The following is a 21,960-nucleotide window of genomic DNA, read 5'->3' on the forward strand; positions in this document are numbered from 1 at the left end:
AGAACAACAAATGCACTAAATAAAGACAGAATATTAAAAGCAGTAAGGGGAAAAGGTTAAGTAACATATAAAGGCAGGAGAGAATTACTCCAGACTTCTCATCAGAGACTATGAAAGCAGAAGATCCTGGACAGATGTGATACAGATACTAAGAGAACACAAATGCCAGCCCAGGCTACTATGCCCAGCAAAATTCTCAATTACCATAGGTGGAGAAACCAAAGTATTCCATGACAAAACTAAATTCACACAATATCTTTCTACGAATCCAGCCCTTCAAAGGATAATAAAGGGAAAACACCAACACAAAGATGGAAGCTACACCCTAGAAGAAGCAAGAAAGTAATCCTTCAACAAACCTAAAAGAAGACAGCCACAAGAATAGAATCCCAACTTTAACAACAAAAATAACAGGAAGCAACAATTACTTTCCTTTAAATTCTCTTATCATCAATGGACTCAATTCCCCAATAAAAAGACATAGACTAATAGACTGGCTACACAAACAGGACCCAACATTTTACAACTTGCAGGAAACCCACCTCAGGGACAAAGACAGACACTACCTCAGACTAAAAGGCTGGAAAAACAATTTTCCGAGCAAATGGTCTAAAGAAACAAGCTGTAGTAGCCATTCTAGTATCGAATAAAATCGACTTCCAACCCAAAGTTATCAAAAAAGACAAAGAGGGGCACTTCATACTCATCAAAGGTAAAATCTACCAATATGAAATCTTAATCCTGAATATCTATGCTCCAATTCAAGGGCAGTCACATTCGTTAAAGAAACTTTAGTAAAGCTCAAAGCACACATTACACCTCACACAATAATAGTAGGAGACTTCAAAACCCCACTCTCATCAATGGGCAAATCTTAGGATAGCAAAAACTATTCTCAACAATAAAAGAACCTCTGGTGGAATCACCATGCCTGACCTCAAGCAGTACTACAGAGCAATTGTGATAAAAAACTGAACAGTACTGGTATAGTGACAGATCAGTGGAGTAGAATTGAAGACCCAGAAAGGAACCCACACACCTATGGTCACTTGATCTTTGACAAGGGAGCTAAGACCATCCAGTGGAAAAAAGACAGCATTTTCAACAAATGGTGATGGCACAACTGGCGGTTATCATGTAGAAGAATGAGAAGTGATCCATTCTTATCCCCTTGTACAAAGCTCAAGTCTAAGTGGATCAAAGAACTCCACATAAAACAAGAGACACGGAAATTTACAGAGTAGAAAATGGGGGAAAGCCTGGAAGATATGGGCACAGGGGGAAAGTTCCTGAACAGAACAGCAATGGCTTGTGCTGTAAGATTGAGAATCAACAAATGGGACCTCGTAAAATTTGCAAAACTTCTGTAAGGCAAAAGACAGTGTCAATAAGACAAAAAGGCCACCCACAGATTGGGAAAGGATTTTTACCAATCCTAAATCTGATAGGGGACTTATATCCAATATATAAAAACAGCTCAAGAAGCTGGACTCCAGAAATTCAAATAACCCCATTAAAAAATGGGGTACAGAGCTAAACAAAGAATTCTCAACTGAGGAATACAGGGCTGAGAAGCACTTGAAAAAATGTTCAACATCTTTAATCATCAGGGAAATGCAAATAAAGAAAACCCTGAGATTCAACCTCACACCAGTCAGAATGGCTAAGATCAAAAAGTCAGGTGACAGCAGATGCTGGCGAGGATGTGGAGAAAGAGGAACACTCCTCCATTGTTGGTGGGATTGCAAGCTTGTACAACCACTCTGAAAATCAGTCTGATGGTTTCTCATAAAATTGGACATAGTACTACCGGAAGATCCAGCAATATCTCTCCTGGGCATATACCAAGGAGATGTTCCAACTGGTAATAAGGACACATGGTCCACTATGTTCATAGCAGCCTTATTTATAATAGCCAGAAGCTGGAAAGAACCTAGATGTCCTTCAACAGAGGAATGGATACAGAAAATGTGGTACATTTACACAATGGAGCACTACCGCTATTAAAAACAATGAATTTATAAAATCCTTGGGCAAATGGATGTATCTAGAAGATATCATCCTGAGTGAGGTAACCCAATCACAAAAGAAGTCACTTGATATGCACTCACTGATAAGTGGATATTAGCCCAGAAACTTAGAACACCCAAGATACAACTTCCAAAACACAAGAAAATCAAGAAGAAAGAAAACCAAAGTGTGGAAACTTCATTCCTCCTTAGAATAGGGAACAAAATACCCATGGAAGGAGTTACAGAGATAAAGTTTGGAGCCCAGACAAAAGGATGGATCATCTAGAGACTACCCCACCAGGGGGTCCACCCCATAATCAGCCCCCAAACGCAGACAATATTGCATATGCCAGCAAGATTTTGCTGAAAGGACCCTGATATAGCTGTCTCATGTGAGGCTATGCCAGTGCCTGGCAAATACAGAAGTGGATGCTCACAGTCATCTATTGGATGAACACAGGGCCCCCAATGGAGGAGCTAGAGAAAGTACCCAAGGAGCTGAAGGTGTCTGCAACCCTGTAGGTAGAGCAACAATATGAACTAATCAGTACCCCCAGAGCTCGTGTCTCTAGCTGCATATGTAGCAGAAGATGGCCTAGTCTGCCATCATTTGGAAGAGAGGCCCCTTGGTCTTGCAAACTTTATATGCCCCAGTATAGGGGAAAGCCAGGGCCAAAAAGTGGGAGTGGGGTGGGTAGGGGAGCAGGACGGGGGGAGGGTATAGGCGCCTTTCAGGGATAGCATTTGAAATGTAAATGAAGAAAATATCTAATAAAAATTGAAAAAAAAAAGTAAATAGAGGTTGGGAAACTACTAAGAGACCCTAATGAAAAATGTGATCTTTCAAGGGAGGAGATACAGAATACAAAGATATAAAGAAGGGGGAGAAAATAATTAACACATAGAATAAAGAGGTGGAAGACAGAAGAACAGGATGGCAGTGACATGTAGAAAAGGAAATATGAGGAGGGATCACTAACACTAAAGGCATTTTCAAAATCATAGGAAAGCTGGTAGGAAGAACAGCTTAGAGTAAGCACTGGAGGAACCAGGATTGTTAAACACACAGGCCTGTTTTCTTCCACAAAGGAAATGACTGTCACCTGGTCACCTGGAATGCTGGAATAAAAATTGTCAAACAACCAGGTGATCCTTTGCTATTCTATTAGGCATTAGGATCTAGCCTCCACCTGAATTTCTGTAGCCTCCCCCAGCCTGGAAGCAGGCTGATCCAGACTTTGACCATGATGCCACTAAGGAGATTACCTAGGGTGGAGCCTTCAGACCTAGATGGCTCCATTGTTCAGCCACTGCCACTACTCCTCCAAGACACTGATACCTGCAGAGAGGCCCCTGAGATACACCCTATCCTGCAAGTTGTCACCTGCAGCTGGTTCCAGGCACCAAGAATGGATTGGGGGATGGGCCTCCCCCCCTTTATAAGCACAGTTTGCTATTAAACATTTAAGCCTTGATCAGGAACCTTGACTTGGCATACATTTTTCTCTCGACTGCCTAGTTTCTGTCTTTTCAGCCCCAGTTTGCCTCTCAGGAGTAACCCCGGTCCATGTGAGCCACAGGACGGCTCCCAACAAATTTCCCCCAAATCCTGGTAACTGTTTAGGCCTAATCCCGGTTTTGTCTCTCAGTGAATAGAACTCGTCCTTATGAAAGAGGGCCATGTACTTTGCACCCTCCATCAATAGACCCTATCCATGTACTTAGTACCAATCCTTCCTCTGTACTCCCTAGCCCTAGCTCTGTTTATCAGCCAATAGAATTACTTGTAAAGGTCACAGGTGTTTTGGTACTTTGTTAGGGACTTTCTATGTAGCTATGCCTGAAACTCTGTTATACAAATTGTCATATGGAGATTTTTTTTCTCTCCAAAGTTTAACTGTTTAAATGTGTAAGAAAAATAAAGATGGCATCAGACTCTAAAATCTTGATCCAGTTTGACTGAACAACTCCGACTGCACTGAATTAGCTTCCTCAGCTCATCATGGTTTGTTCCCTGTCAGCAGTGATACTTGCAAGGACCCCACAACAGAAGCTCACTACTGTAGAAGCTCCTTAAAATACATATATAAACATGTAAAAAGAGTTTAAATGAGTTACCCCATAATGGGAGACAATACTCCGTAACCAGGTACCACATGCTACCAAATAAAATTCTCAGTTCTTTGAGTTGTTGGCCAGTGGGGTCATATAGACTTGCAAACATTACTGGTTACCCTTTACCCTTCATAGTCAGCCCTGTGGAGACACTGCATCACCTGGACTCAGAGAACATGGGGAAATCAAGAGCGGTTCTCACCTGGAAGCTTCATCCCTATTATCTAGCTTCTCATGCTGGAAGGTGCTATGCATACTACTGGAAGAAAAAGGGAGTCATCATTCTCACCTAGTTGTGAACCCTGTTAGCTACAATAATAGTAGTAGCTGTACTAGTGCTGTTGTGGTACTAATACTATGGAAATAACCACTTTCTGATTGGATCTAAGGCCCACTCCATAAGACAGCACGTGCCCCTGCCAAAGTTTGTGCGCAAAGAATCTATGACTATAAGTGATATGCCCTAGGGAGAGAACCCAATACTATTATTTTACTAAATAGACATAGCACTAAAACAACTCCTAAAGACATATTGCTATACCCATGGATCAGTTCATCACTCAACCTTGACCAGAGAAGCTCCCTTTACAGGAGATGTTAATTAAATACAGAGTCTCTCAGCAGCCAACAGGCTGAGAGTAAGAGACAGAGGAGCGTTCGGCACGGAATGGAAAATACCAATTCCTCCCTCCCAGGCTCAGGGACCTGCAAGGAAGCATGGGCACAAGCACTGTAAAAGTGAGAGGTGGTGTTTAACAGAAAGGGAACTAAGACCTGTCAAGCTCACACCAGACAAAAAGTTTGAGTCTGAAGTCTTTATGTGCAGAGGAAGGTATGGACATGAAATTACACATTATGTGAAGAGCTATTGGCACTAATGCTTCAGAGGTGGAGGGAGAGGGAGAGGGAGAGAGAAACTGAGTTATTTAATGCTGTGATCCTGGTAGGTGGAACACACTTCAGGGCATGCCCCACTCACAAGAGTAGTTGGATAACACAAACTGGGCTTTGTGTGCTTAGCAAAAGAAAACAAGGAAGAAGCTGTGAAGTTACATGACCATCAAGGTGAAAGTGGAGAGACAGCTCTAATGATAAAACAAAAATTCATTGTATAAAATCCTGGAAGAATTATTATTTTTTTAAAATCACTATAATTAGCCATCAGACCACAGTCAGCATGGCTACAAATGATAACAGATCATGGCTCTACGTGAGAAAGGAATCCCTATTCACTACTGTGGGAGTGTAAACTGCTGCAGTCACTATGAAAATCAGGATGGATGCTTCTGAAAAGAACTAAAAAGAGAAGCCCCACAGGACCCCATTAAAATATATACACACAAGGAAAACAACCTAGGGCACAGCAGGCAAGCTCCCTATCATTAGACTGCATCCACAATTCTTTTCACCCTTATATAACCCGTATACCACTCCTGGGAGTGCATTTGTAATTCCAAAGACGGGAGGAGAAATACTAGTGACCCAAATCATCATGACCAAAGTAATGAAAACCAGCAATTAACTAAAGCAATCTTTTTTATTCAGTACGTGGTCTGCCTCTCCCTAAGGTGAGTTCAAAAGGTCAACACTGGATGGGAGGAAGACAAGGTTTTTACAGCTCGAGGGTAGGGGGTTTCCAAATGGGGCATATGAGGGGCAATTAGGCAGGATTACAGGACAGAACTTCATAACTAACTTGTCCTAGTTAGGACTAACTTGTCCTAACACCTCCTGAAACAAAGACATGGTTGCAAGGTGGGCATACCAAGGTCGTTACAACAGGGTTGTCACAGATGGTCATATAACCTTTTGAAACAAAGGTAGGAATGAACGATGGCTTATAAACAATGTTTGAGTCAAAGACATGATTGCCATTCCTGGAAGAGGCATGGTAGAAGCATTTGTAGTTAAGGTTATGGGTGGGACATAGCTAAATCCATGAGAAACTGAGATTTAGTCATAAGCAGAAATGAACCTAGTTTGTATTTACTAGAAGAATGTGTTAAGCCTAAGATAGAGGCAGGCTAGTTCTTCATTATCCATAAGTGTATCTGGATAGTGAGGTTTATTATTTCTCTATTCACAATAGCTAGGAAGTTCATTGTGCCTAGATGTCTATCAACTGATGATTAAGTAACTAAAATGTGGCACAGATACATAACAGAATTTTATTCAGGTATAAGATAAAATGAAATCTCTAGGAAAAAGGATGGAACTATAAAGTCCATTAAGCAAGGTAATTCAGGCTTGGAAAAACGAATAGCACACACTGTCTTTAACTTGCAGGTCCTATGTTCTACCTTCTATGCCCATGAGAAGGGAGAAAGGATTCTCTAAGGTATGGAGGCAGAGTGGTAGAATGTGAGAAATAGACAACAGGTTTTGGCAGACTCTTCTCTACAAGATGACTTCTTAGCACATCCTGCCAATAGTCACAATGTGACAATGTGTGCCATTGTTAGGGGGAGACTAAATAGCTACATGTGTGCCCCTCAAGAATGATAAGAGCTGGAGAGATGCCTCAGAAGTTAAGAGCATATACTCTTCTTGAAAAAGACCCAAATTTCAAGTCCCAGAGCCCACATCAGACAACTATCTATAATTCCAACTCCAGAGTATCCAACAACCCTCTGATCTTATACATACATGTATACATGATTAAATAATCAAGTTTTTAGTGCTAAGTTAATGGCAGAACAGGGGCCCTGGGAAAGGACTTTTTATTCACTGCTTCCAACAGAAGGATCTGCCATTGGATAATGCTGCAGAAAGTTAGACTTCAGTCCTGGTGGCTCTTGCTATGAACCAGCCTGAACCCCCAGTGCAAAGCTGGGTTTCTCATGTCATTTAAGTAACCACCTTTCCTGGATACTCTGAGGGACAAGTTACCCATGCACTGTAGGGCAAGTGGACTGTGCCACCCGACAGAAGACCTGGTAAGGTAGAAACAGATTCAAAACCCCCAGGAATTCTCATAACTGAGAATAGCAGCCATTTAAACTAGCTCCTGGCTAAGGTCTACCTGTCTTGGAACACATAACCACAATACCCCCATTGAGAGAACAATGACAACCTGTCATGTAGCCCAAAAATCTAAAGTTCTTCATTCTAACGATGTTATCTAGATAGGCCTTGAGTGTTTAGCCAATGAGCTTCCCTTCCTGTGCATTCTTTCCTGAAAAAGATATTTAAAACCCTGGTTCACCCTGAGTAAGGTGTATACATTCACATCTGCCACAAATAAAGCAGTTTGGACAAGCAAGGACCATCTCCTTCATCAGGGATCCCAGGCGGGGAGGCCTTCATCATAACGAGCTGCACCTACATCTCTCAGAGAAGGCCTTCTCTCCCAGTGCTCACTCAGAACCAAACCCAATTCTGTCCCAGCCCATCCTGGGCTCAGCTATGCCCTTCCTGCCTGGGAAGTAGAGGAGGGTAGGCCTGTGGACCACCATTCTCAAGCGCTCAGTCTTCAGCAGCATTGGGTACACAGGAGATTGAGAACCACAGCATACCTCCCAGCCTCCATTGTTCCTCACCAAGGAAACACAGGCTGGGACCCCCCTAGCTTGGAGGGTATTCTGCCTTCCCTGAGTGACAAGCCAGCATCGCTCAGGCATCCCAGCGGAGACAGACATGCAGCCTGACATTGCATGATGTTTTGCCCAGGACACCTTTCTCTTTCTCCATCATCCACATGCCATCCCACTTAAATTTGGTCTTTTTTCAGTCCTTACCAGGCTGAAAGCAATGTATTTCCATCCAAATGAATTCTCTTTCTAAACCGGGGGAAAAAAAAATGAGCACTTGACCACCCCATTAAAATACATACACAGACACAAACACATAGATCCAGACACACAAAGATACACACAGACACATAGGCAAACAGACGGGCAGATAGACACACACATATACATGCAACCCACAGATATATAATAAACAGACACGCGCGCGCGCGCACACACACACGCACGCACACACACACACACACACACACACACATATATTCTTCCAATTGTCGTTAACAGTCCCCAGCTGCCCTGGCTCCCGCAACCACTTAAAACCTCTCCACTTGGCTTTATGTCCCAATTTCTTGGAGGAAAACAGAACTCTAAAATCAGATCCGTCTTGGCTGGGCAGATGCCAAGTCAGCTGCTGCTCCTTAGACTTCCTTGGGTGGGATGACATACTACAGGATGCTTTGCACACCATATAAGCAACTCCTTACTGAATAAAGAAAAATTCATTTTTCAGTGGGAAGAATGAGGAACTGTAAATACAACTACCTCCTCTTTTTTTTTTTTTTTTTTCGAGACAGGGTTTCTCTGTGTAGCTCTGGCTGTCCTGGAACTCACTTTGTAGACCAGGCTGGCCTCGAACTCAGAAATCCGCCTTCCTCTGCCTCCCAAGTGCTGGGATCAAAGGCATGCGCCACCACGCCCAGCTCAACTACCTCCTCTTATCTGCACCTGGCTGTTAAGGACTTCTTAACCCATCAGGTGGCTTATGGCTTAAAATTCATATACAAAAATGCTTTACCATTTTGCCACAGAAGCTTTGAATCAAGCAAGGCTAGTTTCATTAAGACCATGAAGTAGCTGAGGCAGCATGCCTCCCTGTTAGACTCTCACAGTAAACTGTCTTGGGAGCAATGGAGGCTGAGTTCCACAGAATCCCACTTACACTAAACTGAGAAGATAACCCTTCTGTCTGTCCAGGGCTCACACTGCTTTCTTCAAGACTAAAAAGGATGCTAACTTTATTAAAAAATAAGGGATGTGAGTCAAACAATTCAAGCCCTAAAGACATTTCGACTCTCTTCCTGTTCTCTTCTTTTATCACACTTGAAACTGCTGGCCATAGAAGCCCTGTCTGAAATCCTAATGATCTCTACGTAACAGAAAACCATTCAGTAAAGCTAAGTTTATTGAGACGTGATTTTTATCCACTCAACAATTCCTTTTGTTTCGGGATTTATCTCATGCGCCAGTGGCACCTATTACCCTTTATACAGACCAAAATTGGTGATACAGTTTGCAAAATTGCTTTCTGAGTTTTAGAAGAGTTTTGCCACAAGTACATAACTGGCAGAATTTTACTTAGAAATCTTCATATTTTTAGATGGAAAACAAATCCTAACAATAAATTTTAAAACTTATGGCTGTAGTTCTTATAAAAGAGAAAAATTATAACCAAAGACAACTATTTCTAATTTGAAAAGGATGTTAGTGAAATTTAAAAAAAGAAATTTTCTATTATAAACAGAGTAGATCAAATATATTTCCAAAAACACAAATCAGAGAGTATTACTGCTAATGCTACTATTGGTTGCTAAAATGTTTAAATATTATATCTGCCTATTTGCTGAACAACTCAGCTACTTTAACTGTGTGTTTCCTCCTGACCTTAAACGAGAATTAAACTGCCAATCCATTTTCAAGACAGTAGTAGAGATGGAACACCTCTAAAGCACAGCTCGGGGACAAAGAAGATGAGCTTCCCACCATGGGGGCTCCCAGGACCCTTGTGGAAATCAAAGTTTTCATTCCACTTTTCAGTAACACCAGACAAATATCCACAGGGCCAGTCTCCCTCTCCTGTCCTAAAAGGGAATTTACAGTTAGCTTCATGAGCATGTGGACTTGGTAGAAGTGTCTTGTCGTAGGTGCTCACAGAGGCCAAGGCCATGTAATGAAGTAATGTTGATGTCCCAGAGGAAGCTCCTTTGAACATATACATTTATAGGCATACCAATGTTTTAAATTTTTTTCTGGAGAAATTTTAAGTTTACAGTAAAATGAATGTTCTAGGAAGCATCAAATCAATGTGATATTTTTTATGTTCAATCTACATGTTTTGGTAACAGAAGTAACAACACAACACAATAAAAAGTACTCAATAAAGAACTCTGCGTGTTCTCCAAGTGGAGAGGCAGAGGGGAGTTCTAACTGCAACTGCAGCGCAGTCTGATAGCATTAAGCTGAAAATGATAAAGGAAGTCATTGTTCTTTCAGTTAACTATGAAACAGAGCAAAGAAATTCTCATAAAAGTTCAAAAATCAAACACTACCAAACAACATACCATTTGGATACATAAAAATATGAATAGGGTTTAAGGAAAACTCAAAGGTAACCATGAAATAAAAGCTCAGGGAATAAAGGCTGTAAGATCAGAGAGGCCCACATGGGGGTTTCAAAGATATGGGTAATGGGCAATTTCTCGGGCTGGGCGTCAGGTCCACAGGTGTTCACTTTATTATTACCCTTTATAACTCACAAACTTAGTATGTCCTTCTTTAAAACATACATGAAACACTGCACTGTAAAAGATGAAAACCACAAGAGGTGGATAAAGGGGTAGCTAGAGAAATGGAAGCACATCATACTCCAAACTTAATTCTCAGCAACATAAACACATTTTCAGGTAGAAAGAACCTGAGTTGTTCTCTAAGTAAAGTGGGATTAACTTAATGGCAAAGTAACAATCACCATGTGTGCTCATGAGATGATCAGGTTCTGGGAGGCTGTGGGCCTACACTCTTGTCTAACATGAAAGACTCCAACAGCACCTTGAGCCAAAGGTGACTGCCAAATAAAGAAAATTTTTACTCTGCAGCCTTTACACATATATTCTAAATTGCTTATAATTTTCCTCAACTATATGGAGACCGTTTTACAGTGGCCTGTTGCTCCTACCGACCACTTAAGAAAGAAAATCTTCAACTTCATAAGCTCTAATCAAGACATGGTGTATAGGATACAAAGAAGGAAATGCTCTCCATAGCAGGATTAGTTATTTATGGAAGATATTTGCATATATTCTAATTACCTCTATCACAAGCTTAAATTAGCAGCACACCAACTGTTTCCATTAGGGGGGTCTTATGTGCCTCTGTGTGCACATTTAAAATATTATTTCATTTTAATGTGTATGTGTATTTTACCTACATGTGTGTCTGTGTACCATCTGCATGTCAGGTATCCTGGGAAGCCAGAAGAGGATGGACCATGTAGGTGCTAGCTGTCAAGCCCAAGACCTCTGGAAAAGTAGCCAGTACTTTTGCCTGAGAAATCATCTTGCCAGCCCCTGTTTGCACATTTCTTAACCATATAATCCCAGCAGCCTCAAGAAAGCACTTCTATAAGGCCTGGAAAACAAGCCATTATACTGCAGCAGGTAAAAATATATTGGCTTTTTCCCTCTCTAACAACATATAGAAAATTAATTCTTTTCAGCTGTTTCATCCAGGGACAAAAAATTTGCTTTGTGTTAAATATGCAGTTGTAGGCTGGGCTTTGTCAGCATCTCTTGATCTGGGGGAGTGGGACATGACAGGCAACTGTTAGAAACATGTTCAGGGCCACACTGTCCCTACATAAGAGTGGTACAGAAACTGTCTTCTGGGAGACATTTAAACTATCTCTGGACACACAATAAGCCAAATTTTCAACCTGTGTTGTCTGCATTTCAGAACATAGGAGGATATTTTATGTGACATTCATTTTTCTGGAAGAACAGTCAACTCAAACTAACGAAATGGCTTGGTGGGTAAAGCTCCCTAGAATCCACATAAAAGCTAGATGCATTAGGACACATCTATAACGTCAATCCTCTAATTGGGGATTGGAGAAAGACACACAAGAAGTCATCAGATGCCCATGGGGCAGAAGTCTGGCGGATGAAGCAGTGTTGAAGAACAAGAGAGGCCTAGCACAGGAGGAGGAAGGCAAGGACACCTTAGGCTGTTTTCACATCTCCAAACATATCCAGGTACATATGTACACATGTACACACACACACACATACATATGTACACATGTACACACACACACACACAGGGGCAGGGAAGGAGAAGGAGAGGAAGAAAAAGACAGTTCTGCTTCTGCTTAGATAATATGAAAACTATACTTAGCATTTAAAGTCATTTATCTAAAAAATACTGGGAGCCTATTATGGAGATGGGGACAAATTTCAATGACACAGTACCTACCCCCCACTTGCTTACAGTATGTGGACTGCTTTTCAGAAGGAAGAAGTTTCTAATGCATAGAGAGATGGATCAGAGCCCTAGCCCCTTTCTAGTTCTCAGTAACCTGTGATTATCCTATCAAGTAACTGAATTTGGGAGGGAGAAAAGAATTTCTAGCCTAGAAAGAGAGGCAAGCACTAGTACTGACCAGGAGTTTCCTGTGAAGTGTCACAAGGATGTCGACTGCAAGGAACTAACAGGGCACAAGGAAGGAGCGAATTCCTTGGAGGAACCTCTTCCAGAGAATTCTCATTTGAGCAAGACCTTAAAAATAGATCACCAGGACAGGGCATTTTCAAGAAAACAGGCAATAGAGAGAGCAAATTACTGGGGGAAGAAGGATGTTTGCTTGGAAATGCTATTGGAAAGACAAGGACTTGGAACATTGGAGATGAGTATAGGAAATGAAGAGAGAGTTGAAAACAACACTAGAGCTTGTTCCGGGTCAGTTAAGAGAGTGGGTGGGAACTCTTCCATTAGGTTAGGTAATTGTCACCCTGCAGCTCCAAAAGTAATCCAAGGCAGGTGGTGTATAGGGGTGTGTGTGTGCATAGTTGGGGCATAGGGACATGTGTTGCAATCAAATGTCAGGGATAAGTTCTGTTGCCCAGCAGAGTGGAACTCGCTCTGTAGACCAGGCTGGCCTTGAACTCAGAGATCAGACTGCCTCTGACTTCTGCTATATATTTAATCTATTATCTAGTTATAATCTGTTATATTTAATTATATACTTAATCTATTATATATTTAAAAGCAGCTGCAAGACAGTATTTTAGATGTTCTGTGAACAAAAGAATAATAAGCTTAAGTGACAGATATGCTAACTAGCCAGATTTGATCATTATACAATGCACAGAAGAATTGGAATAACACACTGTATACTGTTCATATGTATAATTATATGTCAATCAAAAGTAAAAGGCAGACATGGTAGAATACACTTGTAATTCCAATAGTGGAGAAGCTGAGATACAAGGATAGAAAATTTGAAGCTAGCCTGGGCTAAAAAAAAAAAGTAATAATATAAATAGTAGAGAACATGGAAATAATGTTAAGAGATACATATTCTGGTCTTCTTGCAGCACATTTAGAAAGATATTCAACCTTCAGCTTAAACATGCAGTGTTATACAAAAAATCCTGATTATAATCTAGAGGTGGTAATTTTCTATGAGATGATAGAAAATGGAAGCCTGAACAGGAAAAGACTGTGGAAGGGAAGGCATAAAAAGAGAGAAAGTGGTAAAAGACCACAGTTCCCATGCTGGGTAGTAGAGGCACACCAATTTAATTCCCGGCACTCAGGAGGCTAACCAGGGATCCTGCATGGGACTGACCTAGGCCCTCTACACATTAGATACAGTTATGTGGTGTGGTCTTCTTGTGGAACTCCTAACATTGGGAGCAGGGTTTTCTCTGACTCTGTTGCCTGCCTTTGGGACCCCTTCCTCCTTCCGGGCTGCCTCGTCTGGCCTTAATAGGAGAGGATGTGCCAATTCTTGCTGCAACTTGATATACCAGTGCTGGCTGATACCCAGGGAGGCCTCCCCATTTTGAGGAGAAAAGGAAGAGTATATAGGGTGGGGCATGGGGAGAAATGGGGAGGAAAACAGGGAGGAAAAACTGTAGTTGGTATATAAAATGAATTAAGTAATTAATTTTAAAAATATGCTTTAAGCACAGTCTTAAAAATAAGCAGTGACTTTTTATAAATGTACCTAGAGAAAATCAAGAGTGGGAACTGGGATAGTGCCAGTTCGACATCACCAGTATAAATGACTGACTTAAGGAATCAGCTTTTTCATGGCTCTTCCCAGATGCTCACTTACCGAGCAGTGTCTGTTTATCTTGGGAGGAGTCAGACTCTGAAGAACATCTGCATGACCGGAGAACGATCACTCCACCGAGCACGCCATCTTCACAGGCAAGGAAAGGTGAACCTGGGCAGAGAAGGCGGGGAGTCACCTTTCAGTGAATTCTCTTTTTTCACTTTCAATTTCCATTTGATTACTAGAACAAAAATGTGGCACGAATAAAAATTTGAAAGATGTCCAACTTCTGACAACCACTGTTGATACCTCATATACACAGGATGGCAAAGGCAGTCTTGTGCCTGAACAGGAGCCATTTGGCAAAGGCACGGCTAGATCCTGCCAAGATGACATGAGTTGGGGAGAGCATGTGCAGTGCTGTGTTTGGAATGGAGCTGGAAACACCACCAGATTAAAGGACCAAAACAACTACACACAAAAGAATGTTCAGCATCACTCTTTGATCAAGTCTCAGGGATCCGGCACAAGCCTCTCCCTGCTGCCAGAGGCATCCCACCAAAGGCTTTGATTTACTACCTTAAATTCAATTTTAAACAATAAGCCACAAAGTTTATTACGAACATTTAAAAATGCTCATGATGGTTACACAAATAAGGGTGAAGCTGAACTTGTATTCTGCAAGTCTGGTGGTTAGAAATAGCCCAACCTCCTTGAGATCTCACACACTGAGCCATTGTGAACATTTCAAGAGCATTACATTTTAAAGCCCCTCATTTTTCTTCCCCAAGGACATCTTCTTGAACATCTGGCATAGCGACTAAGCACGTGGAGAACAAATGCAAAATTAAACCAACAACTATCAAAGAAAGTAGTAAAAATAAAACCAACCACATTGGATTTAGGGAAACTTCTGGTTAAATTTAGTAGATTAAATACATGTATTTATCACCACACCCTCCTGAAATCTCAGAGAATGTTAGATGGAAAAAGGGGGTGGGGAAGATCTGAGGGAGGTGAAGATGACCCAAGACATTTAAGAAAGAAAAAAGAAGGCAGATACTTGGGGAAAGAGAGGCAGACATGCAGCTATTTCCCATGGAGACCTAGTGTCCTGGCTAGTGTTTATGTCAAGTTAACACGAGTTAGGGTTATCTAGGAAGAAGGAATATTTAAAAAAAAAGCATCCACAGCACTGGCGTGTAGGCAGATGTGTAGGGCAATCTCTTGATTGATGACTGATGTGAGAGGGCCCAGCTCACTGTGGGTCCTGTGTGCTGTAAGAAAGCAGGCTGAGCAAGGAATCAGCATGACCTCTGCATGAGGTCCTGCTTCCAGGTTCCTTCAATGATGGGCTGAGATGTGCAACTATAAGCTGATAGAAGACCTTGCCTCGGGGCTGGAGAGACGGCTCAGGGGTTAAGAGCACTGACTGCTTTTCCTCAAGGTCCTGAGTTCAATTCCTATGCAACCACATGGTGGCTCACAACCATCGGTAATGGCATCTGATGCCCTCTTCTGGTGTGTATGAAGAGAGCAAAATGTACTCATAAATAAGATAGGTTTGGAAAAAAAAAAAGAAAAAAAAAAGATGTTTCTTCCCTAACTAGCTGTGGTCATGGTGTTTTATCATAGCAATAGGGAGACTAGCTACACACCTATGAAAGCTAAACCTCAAGTTTCCAGGAAGTAGAGAGAACTTGTAGCAGAAGGAACTTTCAAAAAACAAAACAAAACAATATCGAAAAACAAACAAACAAAAACTACTGCTAAGAAAAACATTTTAAGCATTTTAAATGGTTGCTTTACAAAGTATGAAAAGAAAGATGGGAGAGGAGAGGAGAAGACAGGTAGGTGGTAGGAAACATAATGAAGTTCATGTAAAGCCAATGACCCTTATTCTCTCAACCTTTTACATAAAGCTTAATATTCCCTAGTTAGGATTACTATTGCTGTGACCATGACCAAACCAACTTGGGGAGGAAAGAATTTATTTGGTTTATGCTTCCATATCACTGTTCATTACTGAAGGAAGTCAGGACAGGAACTTAAATAGGGTCATAAGCATGCAGGCAAGAACTAATGCAGATGGGGCTTGCTACTCTTGGCTTGCTCAGTCTTCTTACAGAAGGCAGGAGCATCAGCCCAGGAGTGGCTACCCCTAGGCCTTCCTCTACAGATCCCCTCCAGAATATGGACAGCCCAATCTTCTAGAGGCGTTTTCTTAATTGTGGTTCCCTCCTCTCAGATGACTCCGGCTATATTAACTTGACATAAAACTGGCCAGCACACTTGCCAATCCCTGATCTAGGGTCCAGGATTCATGATAGAGAGAAGTGGTAATCTCTAATCTCTAATCATGCAGAGACTGCGTAATCTTCTTCCAGAGCACTAATGTGCTCTAAAGGGACAACCTATTTGAGGGACACACAAAACAAAACTAAACTAAACTAAAAAAAAGTCCAAACTTGTCCGTGCTCTAAAATGAAGCCAAAGAAGGGTAGGGGAGAAGGTAAAGGGGTGGGGGTGGGGGGTCCCGTAAACCACCCTCTCGCCCACATCTCAGTATTAGTCACTTGTCTTCTAGCTGGAACAGAACACCTGGCCAAAGCTGCTTAAGAAAGGAGTTTATTTTGTCTGAGAGTTCAAGCCTTCTAGCTACACTGCTATCAGGGCAATAAAACATAATCCCAAATTAAAATCTACTTTTACCTGTCACCTAATTTCTTTTCTACCTAACTGCTACATTCTATATCAAGTCGGGAAGGCTTTGGCCATGTGTGATGCACATCATTTCCCCAAATGTGTAAGTATTTTGACTTTGCTTACTAGTCTTCATTTTTGGTTACTTGCTTTTGATGCTTACGTAGCTGATTTGCCAACCTTTCTTGTTTAAGGCTTCTGTGCTGCAAATTTTACAGGAAAACCTTCTCTAGTGGAAAATTATGAAAATATTTTGTTCATGTTTTCTACTAGTACTTTTACAATTACAGACTTTAATTTTAAGACTTAAAACTTCTGGAATTAATTTTGGATAAAGATTACAGTGCAGATCTTGTGGTAGGCTATTCTCTTAAAGTGGTGAGCCAATTTGAATAATGAAACTTTGTTGAAACAGTTAATCCATGTCTAGTGACTTTAAAATGTACTTTTTCTACAGACTTAAATTTTATACTTAAAATATAAATATATTTTGTCATATCAATTTTTCATATGTATATGAATCCAAAAATTGTTAAAATAATGAAGAGTACTCTCATATAAAGAGTGAATGAATTTACCTACAATCTTGTAGCAATCTTGTATCTTACTTGGCTAGGGCTGATTTCCTCTCATTATTCATTATATGAAATAATCTTCTTGGCTTTCATATGGTTTAAAAAATAACATTCCTTAATGGTCTTGCCTTCTATTCTTATTGGAAATTTTAACTGAACATAATTTAATAACGTTATTTGAGATTTTTTCTTACAAGTCAAATATGTTGATAAAATTTCCCTTGGTATATGCTTGATACTGCTACTCTTAAGCTTTTGCTCAAATACATGCAAAAGCAGAATGTTTTGATATATAAACTTACTACAAATTTTTTCTCAGTTCTTAACTTTTCCAACTACCCTTTCTTATTTACCACCATCCATATTTCTAAAACAAACAAAAAAATCATGCTGAGTGACCTTCAGCACTCAAAACAGAACAAAACTCAAACACAAAAAAATAAAAGCCATTAGACTTTGTGGTTGGAGGTATTCTGTATTGTTTTGTTTCTGGTGAGCACTTCACATTTTACTTTTAAACGACATCACAGTCTTGACTCTGCCCCTTTCTTCACGTTTATCTTTTTTTTAATAACATTTTTATAACAGTGAATTTCAACCAAGCCCCCCCTTCCCTCCTCGCCTCCCAGTTCCACGCTTACAAATCCCTCCCCATTTTGCTCTCTCACCTTCTCCTTAGAGAAGGGGAACCCCTCTTGGGTTCCTGGCACACACTGGGAAATCTAGACCCAGCAGGACTATGTATATCTGAGGAAGCAGCCAACCAATATCTAGCCCAACTTGAGACCATAGGAGAGAGCCAACTGCTGACACTATTAATGATACTTGAATATGCTTGCAGACAGAAAACATGACTTTCTCCTGAGAGGCTTCATCCAGCAGTGGATGGAAACTGATGTAGAGCTCGGGGTATCTGGTGAAAGAATAGGGGGAGAGAAATAGACAAACCAGAGGAGTCAAAGACACCACAAAAGACCTACAGAGTCAATTAACCTGGGATTATAAGGGCTCACAGAGACTGGGCCAAATACCAGGGAGCATGATGGAGGTGGACCTAGGCCCCTACACATCTGTAGCAAATATGCAGCTTGGTCTTCATGTGGGTCCCCTAACATCAAATGGAGGGCTGTCTCAGTCTTTACTCCCCGCCATGGGGTCCACTTCCCCCTACTTGGACTGTCTAGTTGGACCTTAGTAGAAGAAGATGTGGCTTATATTTTGAAGAGAAACTGGATGTCACATTGTATATGAGTAAGAGTAAAACCCTTTGAATTGGAAAACCTTTGATTTAACTAGTCAGAAGTGCATGGAAGACTTTATTGATTCAGTATTTAAAACAAAAGCATTTTAAAATAATTCTGAAGGAACAGAGGCTTCGCTTATTATATTCAAGTTCCCATGAGTATGCTGACCCTTCTGTCCTTTATAATACAATTCACGATGTTGTCCAGAACTCAAGGGTTTATGAGCAGTGTCTTTTGCTTCAGAACACAGTTGGTGTGTTTTGTTCTAATAAGGACCTGGCAAAGAAAATGGAAATGTTCAAATAATGCAGATAAACACCTGGAAGAGACTCCACCGATCTCTGCATAGGCGTCTTAAATGGCATCAGGCTATTAATAGCACTCACACCTTGTGGGGCTGTTGCTGTATGTTTTCTGTTTTTGAGTTGTTTTCCTATGCACTCATTTGCCCAGAGTACAAACTCCCCTAACTTTCACCCTATTTATTGCACACAAGCCCATTACATTGAAGGATACTTATTGACTGCTCAATTATGTTTGGAGATAGTGAAAATTTAAAACACACACACAAGAGTACCCAGTGGTTAGAACATTGTAGGTTCTCAACATCTGTTACAGGATCCCAGAGAATTACTAGGAGGCAGAACAGTCTCAGGCACGGAAGCAACATGTCCCTGGTATAAACAGTCTAAGAGACAAGCTCTGGGCACAGAGGAGAGTTTTGTCATATCAAGAAGTTCAGAACTAATTCACCAAAATAAGGATGAGAGGTCAGGTGTGGAGAGCAAGGGTACAGTGATGCTGAAAGTTCTGTGTTAGGAAGAGAAACACACATGTGCAAACACACACACACACACACACACACCTGACTACATTGAAAAGATCAGAGTGTAATCATTATGATCTGGTCAGTCAGAGTACTGACTTCCCTGAAATTGAATGAATAAGGAAAAAAAAAGCCAACCAGAAATCTATGGTACATGAGAAGCTTTGAAAGGCTGAAAGCTCATAGCATCCAGAAGGGTCTGTAAGATCAAGATTTGACAAATGGGACCTCATAAAATTGCAAAGCATCTGTAAGGCAAAAGACACTGTCAATAAGACAAAAAAGACCACCCACAGATTGGGGAAGGATTTTTACCGATCCTAAATCTGATAGGGGACTAATATCCAATATATACAAACAGTTCAAGAAGCTGGACTTCAGAAATTCAAATAACCCCAGTAAAAATGGAGTACAGAGCTAAACAAAGAATTCTCAACTGGGGAATACAGAATGGTTGAGAAGCACCTGAAAATATGTTCAATGTCCTCTATCATCAGGGAAATGCAAATCAAAACAACCTTGAGATTCGACCTCACAAGAGTCAGAATGGCTAAGATCAAAAATTCAGGTGATAGCAGATGCTGGCGAGGATGTGGAGAAAGAGGAACACTCCTCCATTGCTAGTGGAATTGCAAGCTTGTACAACCACTCTATAAGTCAGTCTGGAGGTTCCTCAGAAAATTGAACATAATACTACCGGAAGATCCAGCAATACCTCTCCTGGGCATATACACAGAAGAAGTTCCAACTGGTAATAATACATGCTCCACTATGTTCATAGCAGCTTTATTTATAATAGCCAGAAGTTGTAAAGAACCCAGATGTCCCTCAACAGAAGAATGGATACAGAAAATGTGGTACATTTATGTAATGGAGTACTACTCAGCTATTAAAACAATGAATTTATGAAATTCTTGGACAAATGGATGTATCTAGAAGATATCATCCTGAGTGAGGTAACCCAATCACAAAAGAAGTCACTAGATATGCACTCACTGATGAGTGGATATTAGCCCAGAAACTTAGAACACCCAAGATACAATTTGCAAAACACAAGAAAATCAAGAAGAGGGAAGACCAATGGGTGGATACTTCGTTCCTCCTTAGAATAGGGAACAAAATACCCATGAAAGGAGTTACAAGAGACAAAGTTTGGAGCTAAGACGAAAAGATGGACTATCCAGAGACTACCCCACCCGGGGATCCATCCCATAATCAGCCACCTTCTCAGCAGAAGGCCCATGTGCCAGTATGGAATGTGTGAGGGCTGGTTACTGATGTCAGTTCCCTTTTAAGTCAGGTCATTTATATGTCCGCCTAACATGATACAATGTCAACTCAGTGTACTAAGGATGGATGCCAGAATTCTGGGCAATGTGAGGTTGACTTGTGAAATTCCTTCTCTGATCCAAGGCTCTGAATTTCTTCCCTCTTCTTACCAATTCACTGGGCACTGTTTATCTCTGGAATTCCCTCTGTGTCCTAATTTAGCAAAGCCTAAATATTTTAATCTTAGAGCACTATGATATTTTTGGGGAGCTATGATATTTTTGGGGATTCTTTTCTCTTTTCTTTTCTCTTTCTTTCCTCCTCTCTTTTCTCTTTTCTTTCTTTCCTTCTTCCTCTCTTTTCTCTTTTCTTTTCTTTCTTTCCTTTCTTTCTTTCCTTTCTTTTCTCTTTTCTTTCTTTCTTTCTTTCTTTCTTTCTTTCTTTCTTTCTTTTCTTTCTTTCTTTCTTTCTTCTTTCTTTCTTTCTGTCTTTCTTTCTCCTTTCCCCCCCTCTTCTTGTTCTTCTAAATAATTAAAATCCTGAAATTCTTTTCCACCTTGGTTGTGGAATTTTAGTGGCTCTGCTTGATTTAATGGCATATATTATACATCCCATACTCTCCCAGAAGTCTTGGTCACTGGAAAACTGTAGTAGTAACTTTGAAGTTTTGGATTCTTTAAAAAACACAGAAATATAAGAACATGCTTTTGTTTTAATCCCAGGTGTGAGACATGGGGCTGCTTTGGACTGTCCACAGCTGCTGACTATGATTTGCCTCATGCTCTAGCAGGGGTGTGATTTGGCCAGCTGCAGATAGTTTCTGCAATTGTGTGATGTCTGAAAATCTGGGGACTTTTCAGAGGGGATATAAATGCTAGAACCCCAAGAGGTGGGGTGGGTTGCCATTTGTTACGTCATCATGCACAAAGAAGAAACAGCAAGAAAAAAATTAAGTATCCCTGAGAGCGAAGACCAAACTTGCCCCAAGGAATTTAACACCTCTAATCAGCAGGAAGTAGTCTAATGACAACATCTCCCCCTTTTGGACCCCTGACTTTACTCAGGGAGCACGTTCCTTTCCTTTCTGTCCTTTTTTCTCTCTTATCTAGTGGTAGGGGGTTGAAAGGAGAGAAGAGGGTAGAAAAGGGTGGAAAGAAAGGAAATCCTCCAACATAGTAAAAGGCAGCTACAGGAAACCTTTCACTGTGTCTAATAAATAAAATAAAAAGAAGAACTGCAGAATAAAATCATAAATTTCTTAAGACTGGCAGATAGGGAAAATGAGTCACAATATCCAGCAATACCACTCCTGGACATATACCCAGAAGGTGCTCCAACATGTAATAAGAACACATGCTCCACTATATTCACAGCAGCCCTTTTCATAATAGCCAGAAGCTAGAAACAATCCAGAT

At 40.8% G+C, this 21,960-nt stretch overlaps 1 protein-coding gene across 7 annotated transcripts in view; it reads right to left on the bottom strand.

Annotated features, from left to right (window-relative positions):
- Tasp1 (taspase 1) overlaps window positions 1-21,960 on the bottom strand; it is a 222,321-nt gene that overhangs the window by 36,861 nt on the left and 163,500 nt on the right. For all 7 annotated transcript variants that reach the window (XR_002376878.1, XR_003835952.1, XM_029474096.1 and 4 more), the window contains one exon: window positions 13,989-14,099. Coding sequence is in view for 5 of the 7 variants with exons in the window: in XM_029474096.1 (XP_029329956.1) it covers window positions 13,989-14,099 (111 nt within the window). In the remaining 2 variants the exon portion in view is untranslated. The remainder of the gene's footprint in view (window positions 1-13,988; window positions 14,100-21,960) is intronic.

This window comes from Mus caroli, chromosome 2, assembly GCF_900094665.2.
Source record: "Mus caroli chromosome 2, CAROLI_EIJ_v1.1, whole genome shotgun sequence".
In the NCBI taxonomy this organism is placed as follows: Eukaryota; Metazoa; Chordata; class Mammalia; order Rodentia; family Muridae; genus Mus; species Mus caroli.